The sequence below is a fragment of the Hylobates moloch genome, unplaced genomic scaffold (genome assembly GCF_009828535.3).
Source record: "Hylobates moloch isolate HMO894 unplaced genomic scaffold, HMol_V3 SCAFFOLD_5, whole genome shotgun sequence".
In the NCBI taxonomy this organism is placed as follows: Eukaryota; Metazoa; Chordata; class Mammalia; order Primates; family Hylobatidae; genus Hylobates; species Hylobates moloch.
Genome location: NW_026652280.1, coordinates 55425852 through 55444331, shown reverse-complemented (window position 1 = coordinate 55444331; position 18480 = coordinate 55425852). Strand labels below are relative to the sequence as shown.

Sequence of the window (18480 nt, the reverse complement as noted above, 5' to 3'; positions counted from 1 at the left end):
CCAGGCTGCTCGAGATAACTAAGTTCTAAGACTTTAAAAATTCTATTGATGTTAACTCACCGTAAAATTGGGATCATTTGCCCATTCTTGTTTCTTAAAAGGGAGTAACAGCTTAAGAAAAAATTCTATACTTCCACTAAACTCCAAATAAACTACGTACATAATCATTTTAAGCATTCAAAAGTGTCATGAAACATTAAAAAAAGATAAAGTAGAGACAGAAAATAAAAAGTCTATTTAGCACTTTCTAGAGAAAGTACCCTCCAGCTCACCAAAGGAAAAAACTCATCTATGTGAATAAACTCCAGTTTTATAATCCTATATACCCAGAGGAATAGACATCATTCTACCATAAAGATACATGCATGGGAATGTTCACTGCAGCACTGTTCACAATAGCAAAGACATGGAATCAACCTAAATGCCCACCAATGATAGACTGGATAAAGAAAATGTGGCACACATACACCACGGAATACTACGCAGCCATAAAAAAGAACAAGATCATGTCTTTTCTGGGAATATGGAGGAGCTAAAGGCCATTATCCTTAGCAAACTAACACAGGAACAGAAAACCAAATACCACATGTTCTCATTTATAAGTGGGAGCTGAATGATGTGAACTCATGGACACAAAGAAGGGATGAACAGACACTGGGGCGTACCTCAGGATGGAGGTTCAGAGGAGGGAGAGGATCAGAAAAAATAACTATTGGGTACTAGGCTTAGTACCTGGGTGATGAAATAATCTGTACAACAAACTCCCATGACAACAGTTTACCAACAGAACAAACCTGCACATGTACCCCCAAACCTAAAATAAAAGTTAAAGAAAAAAGAAAAAGCTTTATTATTATTTTTTATTTTTTTTGAGACAGAGTCTCACTCTGTCACCCAGGCTGGAGTGCAGTGGCACGATCTCGGCTCATTGCAACCTTCACCTCTCGGGTTCAAGCGATTCTCCTGCCTCAGCCTCCCAAGTAGCTGGGACTACAGGCATGTGCCACCACACCCAGCTAATTTATTTTTAGTAGATACAGGGTTTCGCCATGTTGGCCAGGCTGGTCTCGAACTCCTGACCTCAGGTGATCCACCCACCTCGGCCTCCCAAAGTGCTGGGATTACAGGTGTGAGCCACCGCTGCACCTTCATATATTCGTCCTTAGATATGTGTCTTTTAATTTACATAAGGTAAAATTCATTTTTGTTGGTACTCAGGTTTATGCTTGTACAGATCTGTATAACCACCACTAACACAATCAGAATCCTAAACAACTCCTCCACCCACAAAGACTTCACTCGTGCTTCTCCTGGTAGTCAAACCTTTCTCCACTCCTAATCCCTGGATCTCCAACTCATTCCTGATCCCCAACAACTGATCTGTTCTCCATTGCAATAGTTTTTCCTTTTCCAGATGTCATATAAATGTAGATTACCTTTTGAGATTAGCAACTTCAATTTGTATAATGCACCTGACATTCATCTGTGTTGTTCTACGTATCAATCTTTGTGCTGAGTAGGATTCCGCTGTATAGCTATGCCACAGTTTGTGTGACCATTCACCCACTGAAGGGCACGTGGGCTGTTTTCAGTTTTTGGTGATGATGAATAACGCTACTGTAAACATTTGTATACAGGTTTTGGGATGAACGTAAGTTTCCATTTCTCTAAGGTAAATACCTAGGCGTAGTATTGCTAAGTCGTGGTAAACACAAGGTTAACTATACAGGAACTGCCAAACTGTTCTCCAGGGTGGCTCTACCATTTTACATTCCAACACCAACAATACACAGGCTGAGCATTCCAAATTCAAAACTTGGACATCTGAAATGCTCCAAAATCTGACACTTTTTGAGCACTGACATGACATTCAAAGGAAATGCTCACTGGAACATTTCAGATTTGGGAATTTTGGATTTGAGATGCTAAACCGGTGGGTATATTGCAAATATTACAAAATCTGAAAATATTCAAAATCCAAAACACTTTTGGTATATTTTTAAAAAGGGATACTCAACCTGTATGAGATTTCTAGCTCCTCCACATCCTTGTCAGCACTTGGTATTGTCAATGTTTACAATTATTTTGATTTTAGACATTGTAATAGGTATAAATATAAATTGTAATAGGTAAAAATAGGATAGCTCACTGTGGTTTTAACTCTGTAGTTCTCTAATAACTGATGCTGTTGAACATCTTTTTAAATTTTTATTTTTTTTTAGAGATGAGGTCTTATTCTACTATCTAGGATGGAGTGCAGTGGTGGATCATAGCTCACTGCAGCCTTGAACTCCTCGGCTCAAGCAACCCTCCTGCCTTAGCTCCCCTAGTAGCTATGACTATAGGCATGTGTCCCCATGCCTGGCTAGATTTATTTTATTTTATTTTTTTAGAGACAGAGTTTCACTATGTTGCCTAGGCTGGTCTTGAACTCCTGGCCTCAAGCAATTCTCCTGCCTCAGCCTCCTAAGTAACTGGAATTATAGGTGTGAGCCACTACAATCAGCTGACAGCATCTTTTCATGTGCTTATTTGCCATATATATATATATATATATATATATGAAGTATCTATTCACATTTTTTGCCCAATTTTTTATTGGGCAAAATAATTTTTTATTGTTCTGTTTTGTTGTTGTTGTTCCAGAGACAGGGTCTCACTCTGTTGCCCAGGCTGGAGTACAGTGGTGCAATCATGGCTCACTGTAGCCTCGAACTCCTGGGCTTGAGAGATCCTCCCCCCTGAGCCTCCCAAGTAACTGGGACTATAGGTGCATGTCACCAAACCTGGCTATTTTTAAAATCTTTCAGTAGAGACAAGGATCCACTATGTTGCCCAGGCTGGTCTCTAACTCCTGGGCTCAAGTGATCCTCCCACTTCAGCCTCCCAAAGTGCTGGGATTACAGGCATGAGTCACTGTGCCTGACCTTATCATATCTTATTGTTGAGTTTTAAGAATTCTTTATATATCGTGGCTACAAGTCTTTTGCTGGCTATACGATTTGCAAATAATTTTTACTATTCTATAGCTTATCTTTTCATTCTCTGAACAGTATCTTTCAATATAAGGTTTTTAATTTAATAAAATCTAATTTATCACTTTTTGTCTTTTATGGGTTATAATTTTGGTATCATATCCATAAGAGTTCTTTGCCTAATCCAAAGTTGTAAGAGTTTCTCCTATGTTTTCTTCCAAAACCCTTTGTTTTACATTTTATGTAAATGATCTATTTTGAGCTGATTTTTGTAAAAGGCGTGAGGTCTAGCTTGAGGTTCATTTTTTAACATACAGATGTCCAACTGTCTCCATAGCACAGATGGTTGTCTGTGGAAAGGACTATTCTTCTTAGCTGTATTGCCTTTGCACCTTTGTCAAAAATCAACTGACCACATTTCTGCAGGTCAATTTCTGGATTCTCTTCCCCATTAATCTATACTTTGTGTATAGTTTGGCCATCACCACACTGTTTTGATTACAACAGCTTTAGAGTTAAGTCTTAAAATTGGGTAGTGGGAGTCCATCAATTCTGTTCTTCCTTTTCAAAATTATTTTGGCTGTTCTATGTCATTTGCCTTTCCATGCAAACTTAGAATTTGTAACTTAGAATCAACTTCTCTGTATCTATTAAAAATCATCTTGGGATTTTGATTTGGATTGTGTTCATACAGATTTTTTATAGATCAGTGAGGGGTGAACCGACATCTTAACTATAATTGAGGCTTCCAAATATATCGAGACACAGTGTGTCTCTGCATTACTCAGGTAATCCTTGATTACTTTCAACAGTATCTTGTAGTTTTCAACATACACATCCTGTACATATTTTGACATTTGCATTCTGCCATTAAGCCTATCCCAGTTATTATAAGCTATTACTATATTTTTAGTACTAAAATTTCCAAAAATACTTTTTTTTTTTTTAGCTAAAATGTCTTTTTCTATTTTAGTTTGTTGAGATTTTCCTGTTGCTTGGTATGCTGAATGATTTTGGATTGTATTCTGCACACCTGAATATTTATAAGACTCTGTCCCCTTAACCTCTTCTAGAGAATACTGATAAAAATTTTGTTTTAGGAGGCAATTAACAGAGTTTCAGGCCAGAAGTCCTGACTCCCCTCCTGTGGGCTTTGATTCCAGTGTCAGTTTAGTTTTCAAAGCCTCTGTAGTGCTGCTCAGATCTACCTCTCGATAGCCATCCAGGGACCTGGCTCTCAGGCCACACAGCATTTCAGATCCTGAGGCCCTTGTGTACCCTTCTGGGTCATTTCAATGCATGCGTGTAGGGATGAGCTTAGGAACTCATCATGCAGCTTTAGGGGACCCCTTTCTTGAGCTCCCTCCTCTTTGTGGTTCCCCAACACTCTTAGACACCAGGGGGCGCTTTCTCTCCCCTCCAGCTGGCAAGCTGGGGTTTGAGCCTCTCTGCTCTGTCTTGTATCTCCCACAACTAGGTCTTCCTCTGGGGCAAAGGGGTAAAGGAAAAGAAAGAGAAACAAGTAACAGGAATTCTCTCACACTCTTTGGACCCCAGGGGTTCCTTTACTCAGTTTCTCTGGCCAAAGAGAAGGACTCTGAGTTTGAGGCACGTGTGTGATTGCCACAGCCACCATCGCAGCAGGAGTGTAGCTACAGATCCTAGTGCTTGCTTTGGGGCAAGGCTGTGAGACAAAATTAAAACAGGATTTCCCCTATTCTCTACTTCCTGCAAGGGTATCCTAGGTCCTTTAATTAGAAAGAAAGAGTTACTCTTAGAACTTTTTCGGTCTGCCTCCAATCCCCAGTTCTGCAATTTGCTGCTCTGATTCTAAGCCAGGAGATTTGGGAGAAATATATAAAACCAGTAAACTCACTGCCATATTGGTGTTCAGGTTTTGAATTCTCTCCCCAGTCTGCCTGCTACTATCTGCTTTTCAGAGTCTTTGGGTTGTTGCTTTGTCTTCTGTCCGGGTTATCTAGCTGTAATCAGTGTTAAAGAGATAGGGTATCGTATGCTTACTCTGTTCTAACTGGAATTAACTGTGGATTTAAAGCTAATCTTGCAAAAGAAGAGAACTCTCAATTTAATGCCTAACATGTGCCACACAATTGTCATTTCATTATTTATCAGAGTGAATTCATTTTGAAAGATCTGTAAACAAAACATTGGCACAAGGATATAAAGCATGTTTCATAAGAACTACCATGAAGCAATTAACTCCATCGATCTTAAAATAGATCCAAACACCAGAGTCAAACATCAAGTTAAACTATTTACACACACCCAGATTAATTAGCAATGGCTACTGCCATGTTTCTCAAATTCTTTTACATAGAGGTAGACAGTTTGCACTGTATGAAAGCTGTTTCTTTTTCTCCAGCTTTTGAACAGTAAGGTCAGCTGAGTGTGCATGTCTGCACTTACAGGCAGGTCTACATGAAAAGAGTGTAATGGCTTGATTAGAACTCACTCAAGGAGCTCCAAGGTGATGGTTCCTTTGGGTTCTGCTTCTACACTCTTCCCCCAGAATTTCAGTTTGGGATAGATTGAGCCATGAAAGATGAAGTCATTGTTTAATCCTTCAGCATGAAATGCACTGATTGGTGGGTGATGGCTGACCTGTTCGGAGATGAGTCTAAATCCAAGGTCATCTCTTAAGATTTAAAAAAAAAAAAAAAAGCAACATTATAATTAACTCTATCATTAAACATGTACATAATTGCCCTTTCAAAGTAAACAATTCTTTTGTTGTTGTTGACACAAAATCTCGTTCTGTCATTCAGGCTGGAGCAGTGGCGTGATCTTGGCTCACTGCAACCCCTGCCTCCCGGGTTCAAGCAATTCTCCTCCCTCAGCCTTCCGAGTAATTGGGATTACAGGCACGCACCACCACACCTGGCTAATTTTTGTATTTTTAGTAGAGACGGGGTTTCACCATGTTGGCCAGGTTGGTTTCGAACTCCTGACATCGTGATCAACCCGCCTCGGCCTCCCAAAGTGCTGGGATTACAGGCGTGAGCCACAGCGCCCAGCCAACAATTCTTTATTCTCATTGCAGTGAAACAACTTAATATATGAGAAATTATACAAATGCAACCCAAACCACCAAATCCAATGTTGTAATGCTAGCTACTTGAACAAATTAAAATAAAGAACTCCCAGATGAATTTGAATGATTTGCATGAAAAAATATCAGTCATGTAAATTTAAAACATATCATTCCTTTTATATTAAAATAGAGAAATCCAGTGTGTCCACTTTCAAACATCTAGGGAATGAGATCAAAACTTGTGCAGAGAAGAGGAGGAACACATAGAAAAACTAAAGCCAAATAAAGTCCCTTAATCATATGTAAACAAGACACAGGCTAGCTCAAGCAAACAGAACTGCACTTACAGATGTAGTCATTGGCTTTATGCAAACAATATATACTTATGCTAATATATTGTATTTATATTTTTTAATAAAGAGATATAAGAGGGCCTCACTGTTGCCCAGGCTGGAGCGCAGTGGCTAATGACGGGTGCAACCCCCCACTGACCAGCACAGGAGTTTTGACCTGCTCCATTTCTGACCTCCCTCTCCTGGGAGGTCACCATATTCATGCCAAACTTAGTGCAGACACCTGGCCAGCATAGTGCACTACAGCCCAGAGCTCCTGGGCTCAAGAGATCCTGCTGCCTCAGCCTCTCAAGTAGCTGGGACTATAGGCCTGTGCCACCACGACCCAGCTAATAAACTTTAAACGATTATTTTTAGGAGATATACCTAAGGTTAAATGACGAGTTAATGGGTGCGGCACACCAACATGGCACATGTATACATATGTAACTAACCTGTACATTGTGCACATGTACCCTACAACTTAAAGTATAAAAAAAAAAACAAAAACTCGATCATGTCTTATGATCTACATAAGGAAAAAAGGAGGGTGATTAATCCCATGTGATCAGGAATACCAAAATCCTTGCAATTATTTCTTATAATGGTACCTTTTATGTATGTTTCAGTATTTTTGACAGTCTCTAAAATAATAGCTATCCTAGAAGCAAACATCAAAATTGTTAACTTGCTCCAGTCCTATATTTGTTATTGGTGATGACCAATATGTATGTATTTCTCCTCTTCATCTGCAACGCTATATAAAGCATGCAAGTGAAAGGCCTCACCGCACTAATTCATAAGTCTCTCCCAGCAGTGGGTTGAAAGGCTTTCCAGTCCGTTCCCACTGAGAAGCAACAGCAGATACAGCAAACGCAGCTACACACTGTGGGACAGAGCATGAGAACAAGTCAAAAATAGCCGAGCTCGCTCCGCATTCTTTTAGGAACTGAAATTTTGCCGAAGACAGTAATTTACAGAATTATTTTGAGGAGTTTAATTACTTTGGAGTTTTAATATGGCTCTAGCAGTGGGACATGGAAACTTGGATATTCAGAATGAAAATTACTTTCAGTCACTTCCTATAGTGTTATTTCCAACTATGGTTTTCATCACACTCTAACAGTGCTACAAATTCTCTCAAGGACTTTTAAAAAACCCTCAAGTCCAAAGTTACTTTTAATTCATTTAAAATTTTTTAAAAGTATGACACTCCAGGATTGGGGAAAGAGATATAAAACTCCACAACTTAATTGGTGTTAAGTCCACTGAGGTTGGAAAATGCTGACTTATATAAATGAAAGGACAGAAAGACTCAGTTTCGAATGCTCTTGCTTTGTTGAAGGAGAACAATGTGTCCACTATACTCTGCCTCTAACTAGTCCATCCATGTACAACATATAAAATCTTCCATCTAAAAAATTTAAAAGTGCAATTCCTTGCCGTGTTTTAACATATAGCAATGTATATATATTTATATACACAAGTAAGCACAAACATATTTTTCTATTTTGTGTGTGTGTGTGTGTGTGTGTGTGTTAACTTCTTCTTGGAAATACCGCGAGAAAGTCAGAAAGAAGAAAGGTTGAATTCTTCCCCTAACACAATGCTACTTTCTCAACTAAAGATTTAGCAAAAGCCAGCCGGGTGCGGTGGCTCACGCCTGTAATCCCAGCACTTTGGGAGGCTGAGGTGGCAGATCACAAGGTCAGGAGATCAAGATCATCCTGGTTAACACAGGTGAAAACCCGTCTCTACTAAAAAAATATAAAAAATTAGCCAGGCATAGTGGCGGGCGCCTGCAGTCCCAGCTACTCAGGAGGCTGAGGCAGGAGAATGGTGTGAACCCAGGAGGTGGAGCTTGCCGTGAGCCGAGACTGCGCCACTGCACTCCAGCCTGAGCGACACAGCGAGACTCCATCTCACAAAAAAAAAAAAAAAAAAAAAAAGATTTAGCAAAAGCTAATATCCAGGTTTGCTTATGGGCCACCTCCCGCTTCTCCTGCAATACTCATCGGTCTTTGCACGATGGTGTCACCCTAACCAGAGGACACTCCAGACATGCGGACTGAGCTCTGATAAAATTGCCCAACCTCACATTGAATTTAACACTAATTGTGTGAATGTGTGTGTGTTCGGGGCTGGGTTGGTAGCGAGGTCTCTAAGAGTCAGACCTTTTCCTCCCTTGGCTCATACCTGCATCCTTTCCACAGGATCAGAGAGTGAACTGGCCTTGTGGATGAGGTAAGTATGCTCCATGTATTCAGTTAGACGCTGTAGGAAGCTCAGAGGCTCATTAAATATAACTGGCATCGTGATCTTGGATAGTTCCTATTTAACCAGAAAATTGAAAGTGTTATGTCCCATACACATAACAAACAAACCTATTGTTATCTTTACATAATATCCTCCTGAAAGGACAGAACAGAAACTAGCAACCCATGAAATTTCATCAATATTGGTTCAATTTCACAAAATCTTTCCAGAGCACCTAATACCATGGAGTACATCCTTCTAGGCCTTGAAGGAGGAAATACAAAGACTGCCCAAACATTCTCCTCGGCTCCAGGGAGCTCACTATCTGCTGGTGAGCATGCGCGGATGACTCTTAATCAGTCTGCCTTACACCAGAATTAGGAAACGGGAGACAAAGGCAATGGAGACAGAACAAAACTCTTCATAGTGGTGTCAAAATAATTAACTGCAGGGCCATTAATTACTGGAGATGGCTCCAGTGCCTTGAGTTCCTTCATAAGGAAACCGTTGAAACCCTCTCCCCTGTCGACTTCAGCCTCACCAATCAGAAACCGCCAAACTAACCTCTATCTAGGAACGTTACACTTTCACCAAATGAATATACTTTCTTTGTCTGGCTCCCTCAAAGCATACCTTATAAAAGCTCCCCTTCCTGCCTTCTCAGTGGAGTGTGGAACAGCTTCAGGTCTGGGGCTGTTCAAGTCATGAATCACTGTCTGTTCAAATATATGTGTTGAAACTTCAATATGTCTACATTTATCTTGTAACAATGGGCTAAGGATTAACCACACATACCATTTTTGTGAGTAATTTTCCAAAAGAAATTTCACAGCTTTTGAAACGACAATGAAATGAAATGATACGACAACACCGAGCTTATCTGAGCACACCAATCTAGTATAAATTATGGTCTAGGGTACTAGCAGGCTACTGCGTATGTTACAGAATAGATTTTAAATTCTGTCTGCCAGAATGCCTCCATCACAATTGACTCTCAAAAATAATTTAAAAATTAGGTAGGAAGTTTCTGACCTCAACTGCAACTGTTCAATTCTGTTTACCATGTGCCACCAGCAAGCAATATTCTGGTGAGGCTTTTACAAAATTCATTAAGTAACACACTTATCTTGGTATTTACTGGAATATTCTGACAATCTTCCCAAACTTCTGTCGACCATTCCCTTGGGAATCAGGTCTTTCATAAGGCCTGCTGGCTGGTCGTGTGGGCGGGTCAACAGTCCTGAGGTGTAGTCAGGCTGAATGCCACCTGACTTACCTCTGACTTTTCCCCCTAAATATCCATATTCTCACTGAGATTTTCAATTAAAAATAATGCAACCCGCACAGAACTGAAACTGGAGCGCATTCAAAGAAAATAAGCTCATTCATTACCATAAAATACTGCAGAAAACAGATATGTAACAGCTCAGCCTAATTAAAAGAAATGGTAAATTTACTGCTGCATCATTGAGGAGATGAGGGAAAACAGTAATGTATATAGAGAAATAAAAGAAGGCTCAACTACATACACTCTAAGAGCTCATTAAACCCAGAGATTCACTATTGGGGACAAGTAAAAAAAACTGGGACTGTCAAGGCTTGTCTTAATTGAAATGTCCCAGGCTTTCTTTCTTCTATTTTTCTTTTTCTTTTTTTTTTTTTTTTTCTTTTGAGATGGAGTCTCACTCTGTCACCCAGGCTGGAGTGCAGTGGCACAATCTTGGCTCACTGTAACCTCTGCCTCCCAGGTTCACGCAATTCTCTTGCCTCAGCCTCCGGAGTAGCTGGGATTACAGATGTGCACCACCAGACTCGGATAATTTTTGTATATTTTTAGTAGAGACAGGGTTTCACCATGTTGGTCAGGCTGGTCTCAAACTCCTGACCTCAAGGGATCCGATCCTCCCACCTCAGCCTCCCAAAGGGCTACGATTACAGGTGTGAACCATAGCACCTGGCCTTCTATTTTTCAATAAAAACTATCGTTATTGTATTTTTCTATTAAAAAACTACTGGGAAATACATAACTGTCTTAGTATAAAATATAATAATATTGAATTAAAAACATGAAAATGTCTCTTTACTTCCCTTTCCCACTCCTCTCCCCAGAGACAAAACAACAGCAACACTTTGGGATACATACCTATGTATTTACACACATATGCATACATACTCCTGATTTATATTCACACACAGAGAGATTTTTCTTTTTTTTTTTTTTTTTGAGGCGGAGTTTTGCTCTTGTCGCCCAGGCTGGAGTGCAAAGGCGCGATCTTGGCTCACTGAAACCTCCACTTAAGCGAATCTCATGCCTCAGCCTCCCGAGTAGCTGGAACTACAGGCGTGCAGCACCATGCCTGGCTAATTTTTTTGTATTTTTAGTAAAGACGGGGTTTCACCATGTTGACCAGGCTGGTCTTGAACTCCTGACCTCAGGTGATCCACCCACCTCAGCCTCCCAAAGTGCTGGGATTACAGGCATGAGCCACTGCGCCCAGCCAAGATTTGTTTGTTTTAATGCATGATGTCAGCTCTATGTATTGACTCATTACTCCTTCACTTGTGTTTTGGGGATCTTTTAGCGGAGTGTTATACACATGTAAGGTACATACATCGAGTCTTTCAAGTTCTTTCTAATCACAGGATAGTGTAATGCTAAGACCACTGAACCAGATTGAGTTCCACTGCTGGGTTCACCTTTACTAGCCGTGTAGCTTTGACCAAGTTAAACCCTGTGCCGGTTTCCTCATCAATAAGTACTAAGTACTAACATAATAGTATCTATCATAAAGCATAGTTCTGGGCACATTAGTAATGCTATATGTGTATTTGTTAAATTTAAAAGAAAGTCCATATATGGACACACCATGACCTATTAAATCATATATCTTTAAGAATATAGGCAAATACGGATTTTAAGTAGATTTCTCTAAAGCGGAGTTTTTGGGTCAAGAGCATGCTGATTTAATTAATTAATTTTTTTTTTTTTTAACAGATACTACCAAGCTGAATGCTTTCCAAAACAGCTTAACCAATTTATACTCCCACCAATGCTGCATGACAGTCAACATCTCTGATGCTACAAGAGGTGTATTATTCCCAATTTGTTCCTTCTGTCATGTTTATGCTTTCATTAAACACATATTTAACTGAGCACCTACTATGTACCAGGTACTGCAGTAAAAGCCTCATTACAACCACTTAACCTGAAATGCCCTGCTCTCTCTTCCCTTTATTCCTCTATGTCCTACCCAGATTTCAAGGCCCAGTTCAAGTCTTTCCTCCTCAAGTTTTGTAGCACTCACTGATTTCCTACTCTTTCCAACTGCTAGAGTACCAAAATGTACTGCTCACAACTGAGCATTTGATCAGAGATTAGATTCTATTACCTACTGTTATAGTATGGGTGGTAACCAGCTTATCTTGCTACATGTATAGTAATACAATTCCTTGGGAAAGGGACACTATCTTATACCCCATCTATGTCCCCCCATCACCTCACAGAGAGAGGGGAACACTGCAGGTGTGCCCTGCCCCAGATGCACCCTGCATTCTCATTGCCCCCACCCTGCATTCTCACTGGCCCCACCCTACATTCTCGTTGCTCCAACCCTGCATTCTCACTGCCCTGTGAGCTTTCCCTTTTCAGGCATTTGTCACACACTACACTTCCCACCTCCTTCAAAGGAGAGCTCTTTGAAGACAAAGGTCTTGCTTAATAATGCATGCGGTTAACACAGCTAAATGCTGAGTAAAAAAATTGGTTACTTTTGGAATATTATTCAGTGCTAAAAAGAAATGAGCTATCAAGTCATGGAAAGACGTGGAATAAACTTAGATGCCTATTACTAAAGGAAAAAAAGCCAGTACGATTCCAATTGTATGACATTCTGGATAAGACAAAACTTTGGAGACAGTAAAAAGGTCAGCAGTTTCCCAGGGTAAGGGGGAGGGATGAACAGGCAGAACAAAGGCGATTTTTAAGGCGTGAAAACACTCTGTGTAGTACTACAATGTTGGATACATGTCATTACATGAACACGGAACACCAAGAGTGAGCCCTAGTATAAACTATGAACTTGGGGTGATGATGTATCGCAGGTTCACTGATTTTTTTTTTTTTTTTTTTTTTGAGACTGAGTCTCGCCCTGTCACCGAGGCTGGAGTGCAATGGTGCAATGGCGGCTCACTGCAACCTCCGCCTCCTGGGTTCAAGCAATTCTCCTGCCTCAGCCTCCCAAGAAGCTGGGACTACAGGCACACACCACCACGCCCAGCTAATTTTTTGTATCTTTAGTAGAGACGGAGTTTCACCACGTTGGACAGGCTGGTCTTGAACTCCTGACCTTGTGACCCGCCCACCTCGGCCTCCCAAAGTGCTGGGATTACAGGCATGAGCCATTGTACCCAGCCAGGTTCACCGATTCTAACAAATGGGCCACCCTGGTGAGGGATGCTGACAATGGGGAGGCTATGCATGTGTGGGGCCAGGGAGTGTGTGGGAACTCTCTGCACCTTCCTCTCAATTTTGCTGTAAACTGAAAACTACTTTATAAAATAAAAGTCTTTTAAAAAATAAAATTAGACCAAGCATGGTGGCTCACACATGTAATCTCACCACTTTGGGGACCAAGGCATGAGGATCACTTGAGCCCAGGAATTCGAGACCCGCCTGGGCGGCAAAGTGAGATCCCGTCTCTACAAAAAAAATTAGAAAACTAGCCAAGTGTGGGGGCGTGCATCTGCAGTCCCAGCTACTCGGGAGGCCGAGGCAGAAGGCTTGCTTGAGCTCAGGAGATCAAGACTATAGTGAATCACGTTCGTGCCGCTGCATTGCAGCCTGGGTGACACAGCAAGACCTTGTCTTAAAAAATAAAATAAAATTTTAAGAAAACAAATTTTGATGAATCATACTTTAGGAAAGATCAAATTATCCTTCTAGTCCTGTTACAGAAAATATCACAGTCGCAGTCACATGTGATAAAAGAGAATGTAAAGCCAAAAAAGAGTAACAAAAAAAGTATAGAAGAATGTTAAGGCAATTAAAGAGTTTCTAATGATTTTGGATGTATATTGTTTGTGGTACTAGACACAAACAACGTTACTGTGGTAATAGTGATATTTACACTTCAAAACTTGTGATGATTTTTCCTCATTCTAAATAAATATTCACCTTAAAATCTGAAAGAAAAAAACAGGTTATAAAGCAACATGTTCAAAAATATTCTAATCTTGTTAAATATGTTTTTATAGACATAGAAACAAATGCTAGAATATAGTAACATCAAAAAGTTAACAGTGGGTATCTCTAGGAGTTGGGGGCATAGGGAATCCTAATAACCTTCCTTATGCTTTTCTATATTTTCCAGATTTCCTAAAATGAACATGTACTGCTCTTCTAATCAAGGGTAAAATGAGATGTTACTTTAAAACCTAACAATAGGCCGGGCGCGGTGGCTCAGGCCTGTAATCCCAGCACTTTGGGAAGACGAGGTGGGTGGATCACGAGGTCAGGAGTTCAAGACCAGCCTGGCCAACATGGTGAAACCCTGTCTCTACTAAAAACACAAAAATTAGCTGGGCATGGTGGTATGTGCTTGGAATCCTAGCTACTCGGGAGGCTGAGGCAGGAGGATTGCTTGAACCTGGGAGGCAGAGGTTGCAGTGAGCCCAGATCATGCCACTACATTCTAGCCTGGGCGACAGAATAAGACTCCGTCTCAAAAAAAAAAAAAAAAAAAAAAAAATTCAGATAGGCAAAAGGAAAGGCCAGGGAAACTAACAGCCTCATACCGCAGCAGCTGGTCCACCTTATAATACACACATTTGCATTGATGCTAGTCATAAAATGGATAAGGAAAAATTGACATAGAAGTAATACAATGGAAAAAGAAGAGCAATAAAATACATTCAGATTAGTCCACTCCTAAGTTCCAGAGACAGGAAATTAAAAGAAGAGGTTTCTACTTCTTGGGTAAGGTTCCTAAAGATAAATAAATAAGAAAGGGCTCTGAACAGAGAGTCGAATGGTGGTTGCTGGGCTGAGGGAGGGGGAGTAGAGAAGTTGGTGTTTCGAGGGGACGGTTTCAGTTTTGCAAGCTGAAGAGAGTTCTGTGGATGGACGGTGGTGATGGTAGCACAGCAGTGCGAGTGTACTGATGCCACTGAACTGTATACTTAAAAATGGTGAAGGTGGTGGTGCCTTTTTTGTTATGTATATTTTGCCATAATTGTAAAACCAAGGGGAAAAAAATGAACTCTGAGATCAAACTTCCTGCATTCAAATCCTAGTTGTACCACCTACTGCTTGCATGGCAGCCAACAAGCCCCTAACCTCTCCCCATAGTGGGGACAATTTCATTACATACCTCACCAGGCTTGTAAAGATGAGATGAATTCATTCATATAAAGCACTTAGAATAGTGCCAGGCATCTGTTAAGTGAGCAATAAATGCTAGCTATTATCACTGTTATTAATAATGCAGACAAGATCTCCAAGTCCTCCAAGGTTGTAGGAAAGCAAGTGAGCCTCAAAGGCTGGGATACTTTGCCCTGACCCAGGGGCAGCTGAGCTGCAGAGAAGCTACAGAAGCAGCATGGCATAGGGACCCGGGCTTAAAAGGTAAGGGAGTGAGGGACAGGGTGCTGCCCTTCCTGAAGCCTGGGCCAGGAGGGATCCAAACACCAGGATGGCAGGGGTTCACTGCAGTGGCAACCAGTGACAGCCAGTAGGTGACACAGACTATGCCATTTCTGGCTCAGCTCTCTTCCTGTTTTCTCCATTTCCCTTTATTGTACACAACAGCAGGGTGGGATTGATCATAAAGAAATTTTAAAAGTTTATTCATTAAAGAAAGGAAGAGCTTTACCTGTAAGTCTGATTTTGAATTTGTTTTTCCTGAAAAACACTCTTAAGGACTATCACATACTCACTGAGGAGGGAACAGATGGACCGGGCATGACATTTTAGTATTTGTAAGACAGGAGTGCTTCCCTCAAAGGGATTCTGCTTTGTTTTGTCAGGAATACTGGCCTAGGGATGTAACCTTTCAACTCTAAAGCAATGCTGCGTGCACTGCCATTTCTCCACATCCAGCTCTGTGGGAAAACACAGCACAGCAGGATGGGGCAGGCAGGTGTCCACAGCCATGGGCTGCTCAACACCAGCCACCCAGGCTTTCCAGGGGTTCGAAGCCAATGACAAAGAGGGTGGTGTGACCTCTGGAGACCAAGGCACAAAGGATGTGGGTTTATCATCAATTCAATAAGTAGATTAATTTTTTAATCATTTGAAAAGCTGCTAAAATTCTAAAAGCCTCTTTTAATAAAATGTTGTAATCTATAATAATTTAAACAGCTTTCCATTTCTTTTAGTAACTCAGAATGAACGTATTCAAGAAAATGGAAAGGCACGTGGCTGGGTCAAATAACAGAAAGGGAAGGAGAGGCAGAACCCAGATTGCCATAAAAACAACCTGGACCTTGGAAGGGTGTAACATGCTATTTTAAAAGATAGCAACTTACTTGCAATTGTATTGCCTCCATCATCTGTAATTATTTTTAAATAATCTTACAATTATTTCAACTGCTAAAACCTACAGTTCCCTAGAGAGGTAGTGAAAAACTCACTGACACAAGGTATATTTTATTTCCTTCCCTCTCAGACCTCTTGAAAATTCACTGATACATCATTTTCACTTCCAATCCAATGAAGTCTGGTGTTGCATTCTCTAGATATTGTATACAACTAATATGTGTGTATATTCCAATAATAAGAAAAACAACAATTCACATTATGAAGATCAAGCTTCAGGAAGAAACACTGCCTAGAAACTTCTATCATTGAGAGCTTCAGGCAGCTGGAAAAGTTAAACATTTATGCCAAGAAATTCCAGCTAATAGCAATGTTTAAATTTATCCATGCAAATTAATAGAAACCAATGATGAAACTGCAGAAACTCCTAACTGCAATTGCTCATTGGCTGACAAAATGAGAAGGAGAGAAGGCTGCATTTTCACTTGAGCACTAGAGAAACCTGAGAGCAAGGCCAAGTTTGAGCTCAACTGAAACTGAAAATATTGTATAAATGTAAAGTCAACCACTGTAACAGGATAGAAGTGCAACTACTTAAGACCTGGGTTATACAGAGAAAAATCCCCTCAAGTGCTAGGCTAGGTGTGTCTGCTCTGTTGCCCAGACAGCAGCTTGTGGGCAGGGTGCTCCCCCGCGTGTGTGACCCAGGCCCTGGTGGGTCCCCAGGGCTCGCTCCACTGACAGCCGGGGGCTGGCGGCAGTCAGCTGTCCCCTGGATAGAGCCGTGGCTCCTGCAAGATGAAGATGGCACTGGATGTTTCCTCTATGACACCTCCACCTCCCACAGTTACCGATAATGAAAAAATTCATTGTGCTTACATTTGAGGGCATCGGAGGGCCAAATGTCTTTCTTTCCCCATCCCATGCTGCTCAGTTCCCTCCCCTCCACACGATGCCTAGCATCTCATCTATTAGTTTATCACTGCATGAGGTTCTTGCCATCTGAATACCACCGATTACACGCAGACAAGTTACTCTAAGGCGTCCCGGGATAGCTGCCTGCAGCCACTCTGGATGGGCAATTTGAAAAAAAGCCTGCTGCCCTCGTGCCTTCTGTCCTCAGTCCTCACAGGCCAGCCATGGGGGACAACAGGGGCCAGAGCGAAAGACACACAGGCAGAAAGGAAGGTGCCACAGAGTGGGAAAAGGGGGTGTGCTCATCATGTGTTAACTGAACCACAGTGTGGGTACCTCAGTGCAACCAGTGGAAAAACGTGGAGAAGGTAAGAAAAGCTCTAAGGAAAATGCTAATGAACGTAATGATATTCCTTTCCTATTCTTCCTGCTTAGGAGCTGAAGAGCTTCAGAGTTGGGAGGTGGCATGAGCCCTCCTGCTAGGGGACTTCACTAAAGGCTGGACAACACCTACACAGGAATGTGGAGAGACAATGGAAGCATGGGCTGCAAGCTTGCACTGGATCACTCGGCATTCGTGGCTTTAAGGGAATCTACTTCCACATGCATTTTTTCCTAGAAACTGGCAAGTCTCAGATGGCACCTGCATTGGAGGGACCGTGCTGCTCCTCTTTCCTCATTTCCCCATTCACAGTTGCCCTCTGCTACTAAAAAAAAAAAAAAAAAAGGACTTAATCTCCTACCATCCTGAATCATAGCATAGTATTTACACCTGGAAATGTGAAAACCTCCAGGGCACCCGACAGGGAAGTTTAGATACAGTACTGTTATCAGCAAAGCTTCTTTTACTCAAGAACCATTAACTTACATTAGGGCTCCTTGATGGCCTGTTTCAGTTAAGAGAAAGGCAGTGAGCCGAGATTGGGCCACTGCACTCCAGCCTGGGCGACAGAGTGAGACTCCGTCTCAAAAAAAAAAAAAAAAAAGAGAAAGACAGGACATGAGAAATAAGGTCTTCAAGCCATTTCTCCCCAGGTTGAAATATTCTGATTTTAGACCACTGTAGAGTGTGGGGGTAGAGATACCAAATTTTGTTTAACTATCTTGCTCCTTCTATCCTCTGTCTCTCTAGTTGGTATTTATAACATGCCAGATTTGACAAAGCTCCAAATCTTATCTAGCTCCGCATCTATCTTAGAGTTGGAATGCAAGAATAACACTGTTGTCATGGTGGCATATAGGGTATCACATGTTTATCTGAATCCAGAAATAACATCTCATCCCTTCTGACAGTTACTCTGACCCGGGGATATGTCTGGGCATGAGGTCTGGCCCCATGGCTATGTGGCAGACATTCTGTACCGGAATGAATGAGCTAAATCTTCAGTTTATGGGAAACATCTTAAGATTCATGGT

At 41.2% G+C, this 18480-nt stretch overlaps 1 protein-coding gene across 6 annotated transcripts in view; it reads right to left on the bottom strand.

The window, feature by feature from the left end:
• The window catches only part of OSBPL1A (oxysterol binding protein like 1A), a 233523-nt gene that overhangs the window by 10516 nt on the left and 204527 nt on the right, over positions 1–18480 (bottom strand). For all 6 annotated transcript variants that reach the window (XM_058438552.1, XM_032152621.2, XM_032152622.2 and 3 more), the window contains 3 exons: positions 8556–8690; positions 7148–7245; positions 5449–5631 (listed from right to left, as the gene is read on the bottom strand). In XM_058438552.1, coding sequence (XP_058294535.1) covers positions 5449–5631; positions 7148–7245; positions 8556–8690 — 416 coding nt within the window. The remainder of the gene's footprint in view (positions 1–5448; positions 5632–7147; positions 7246–8555; positions 8691–18480) is intronic.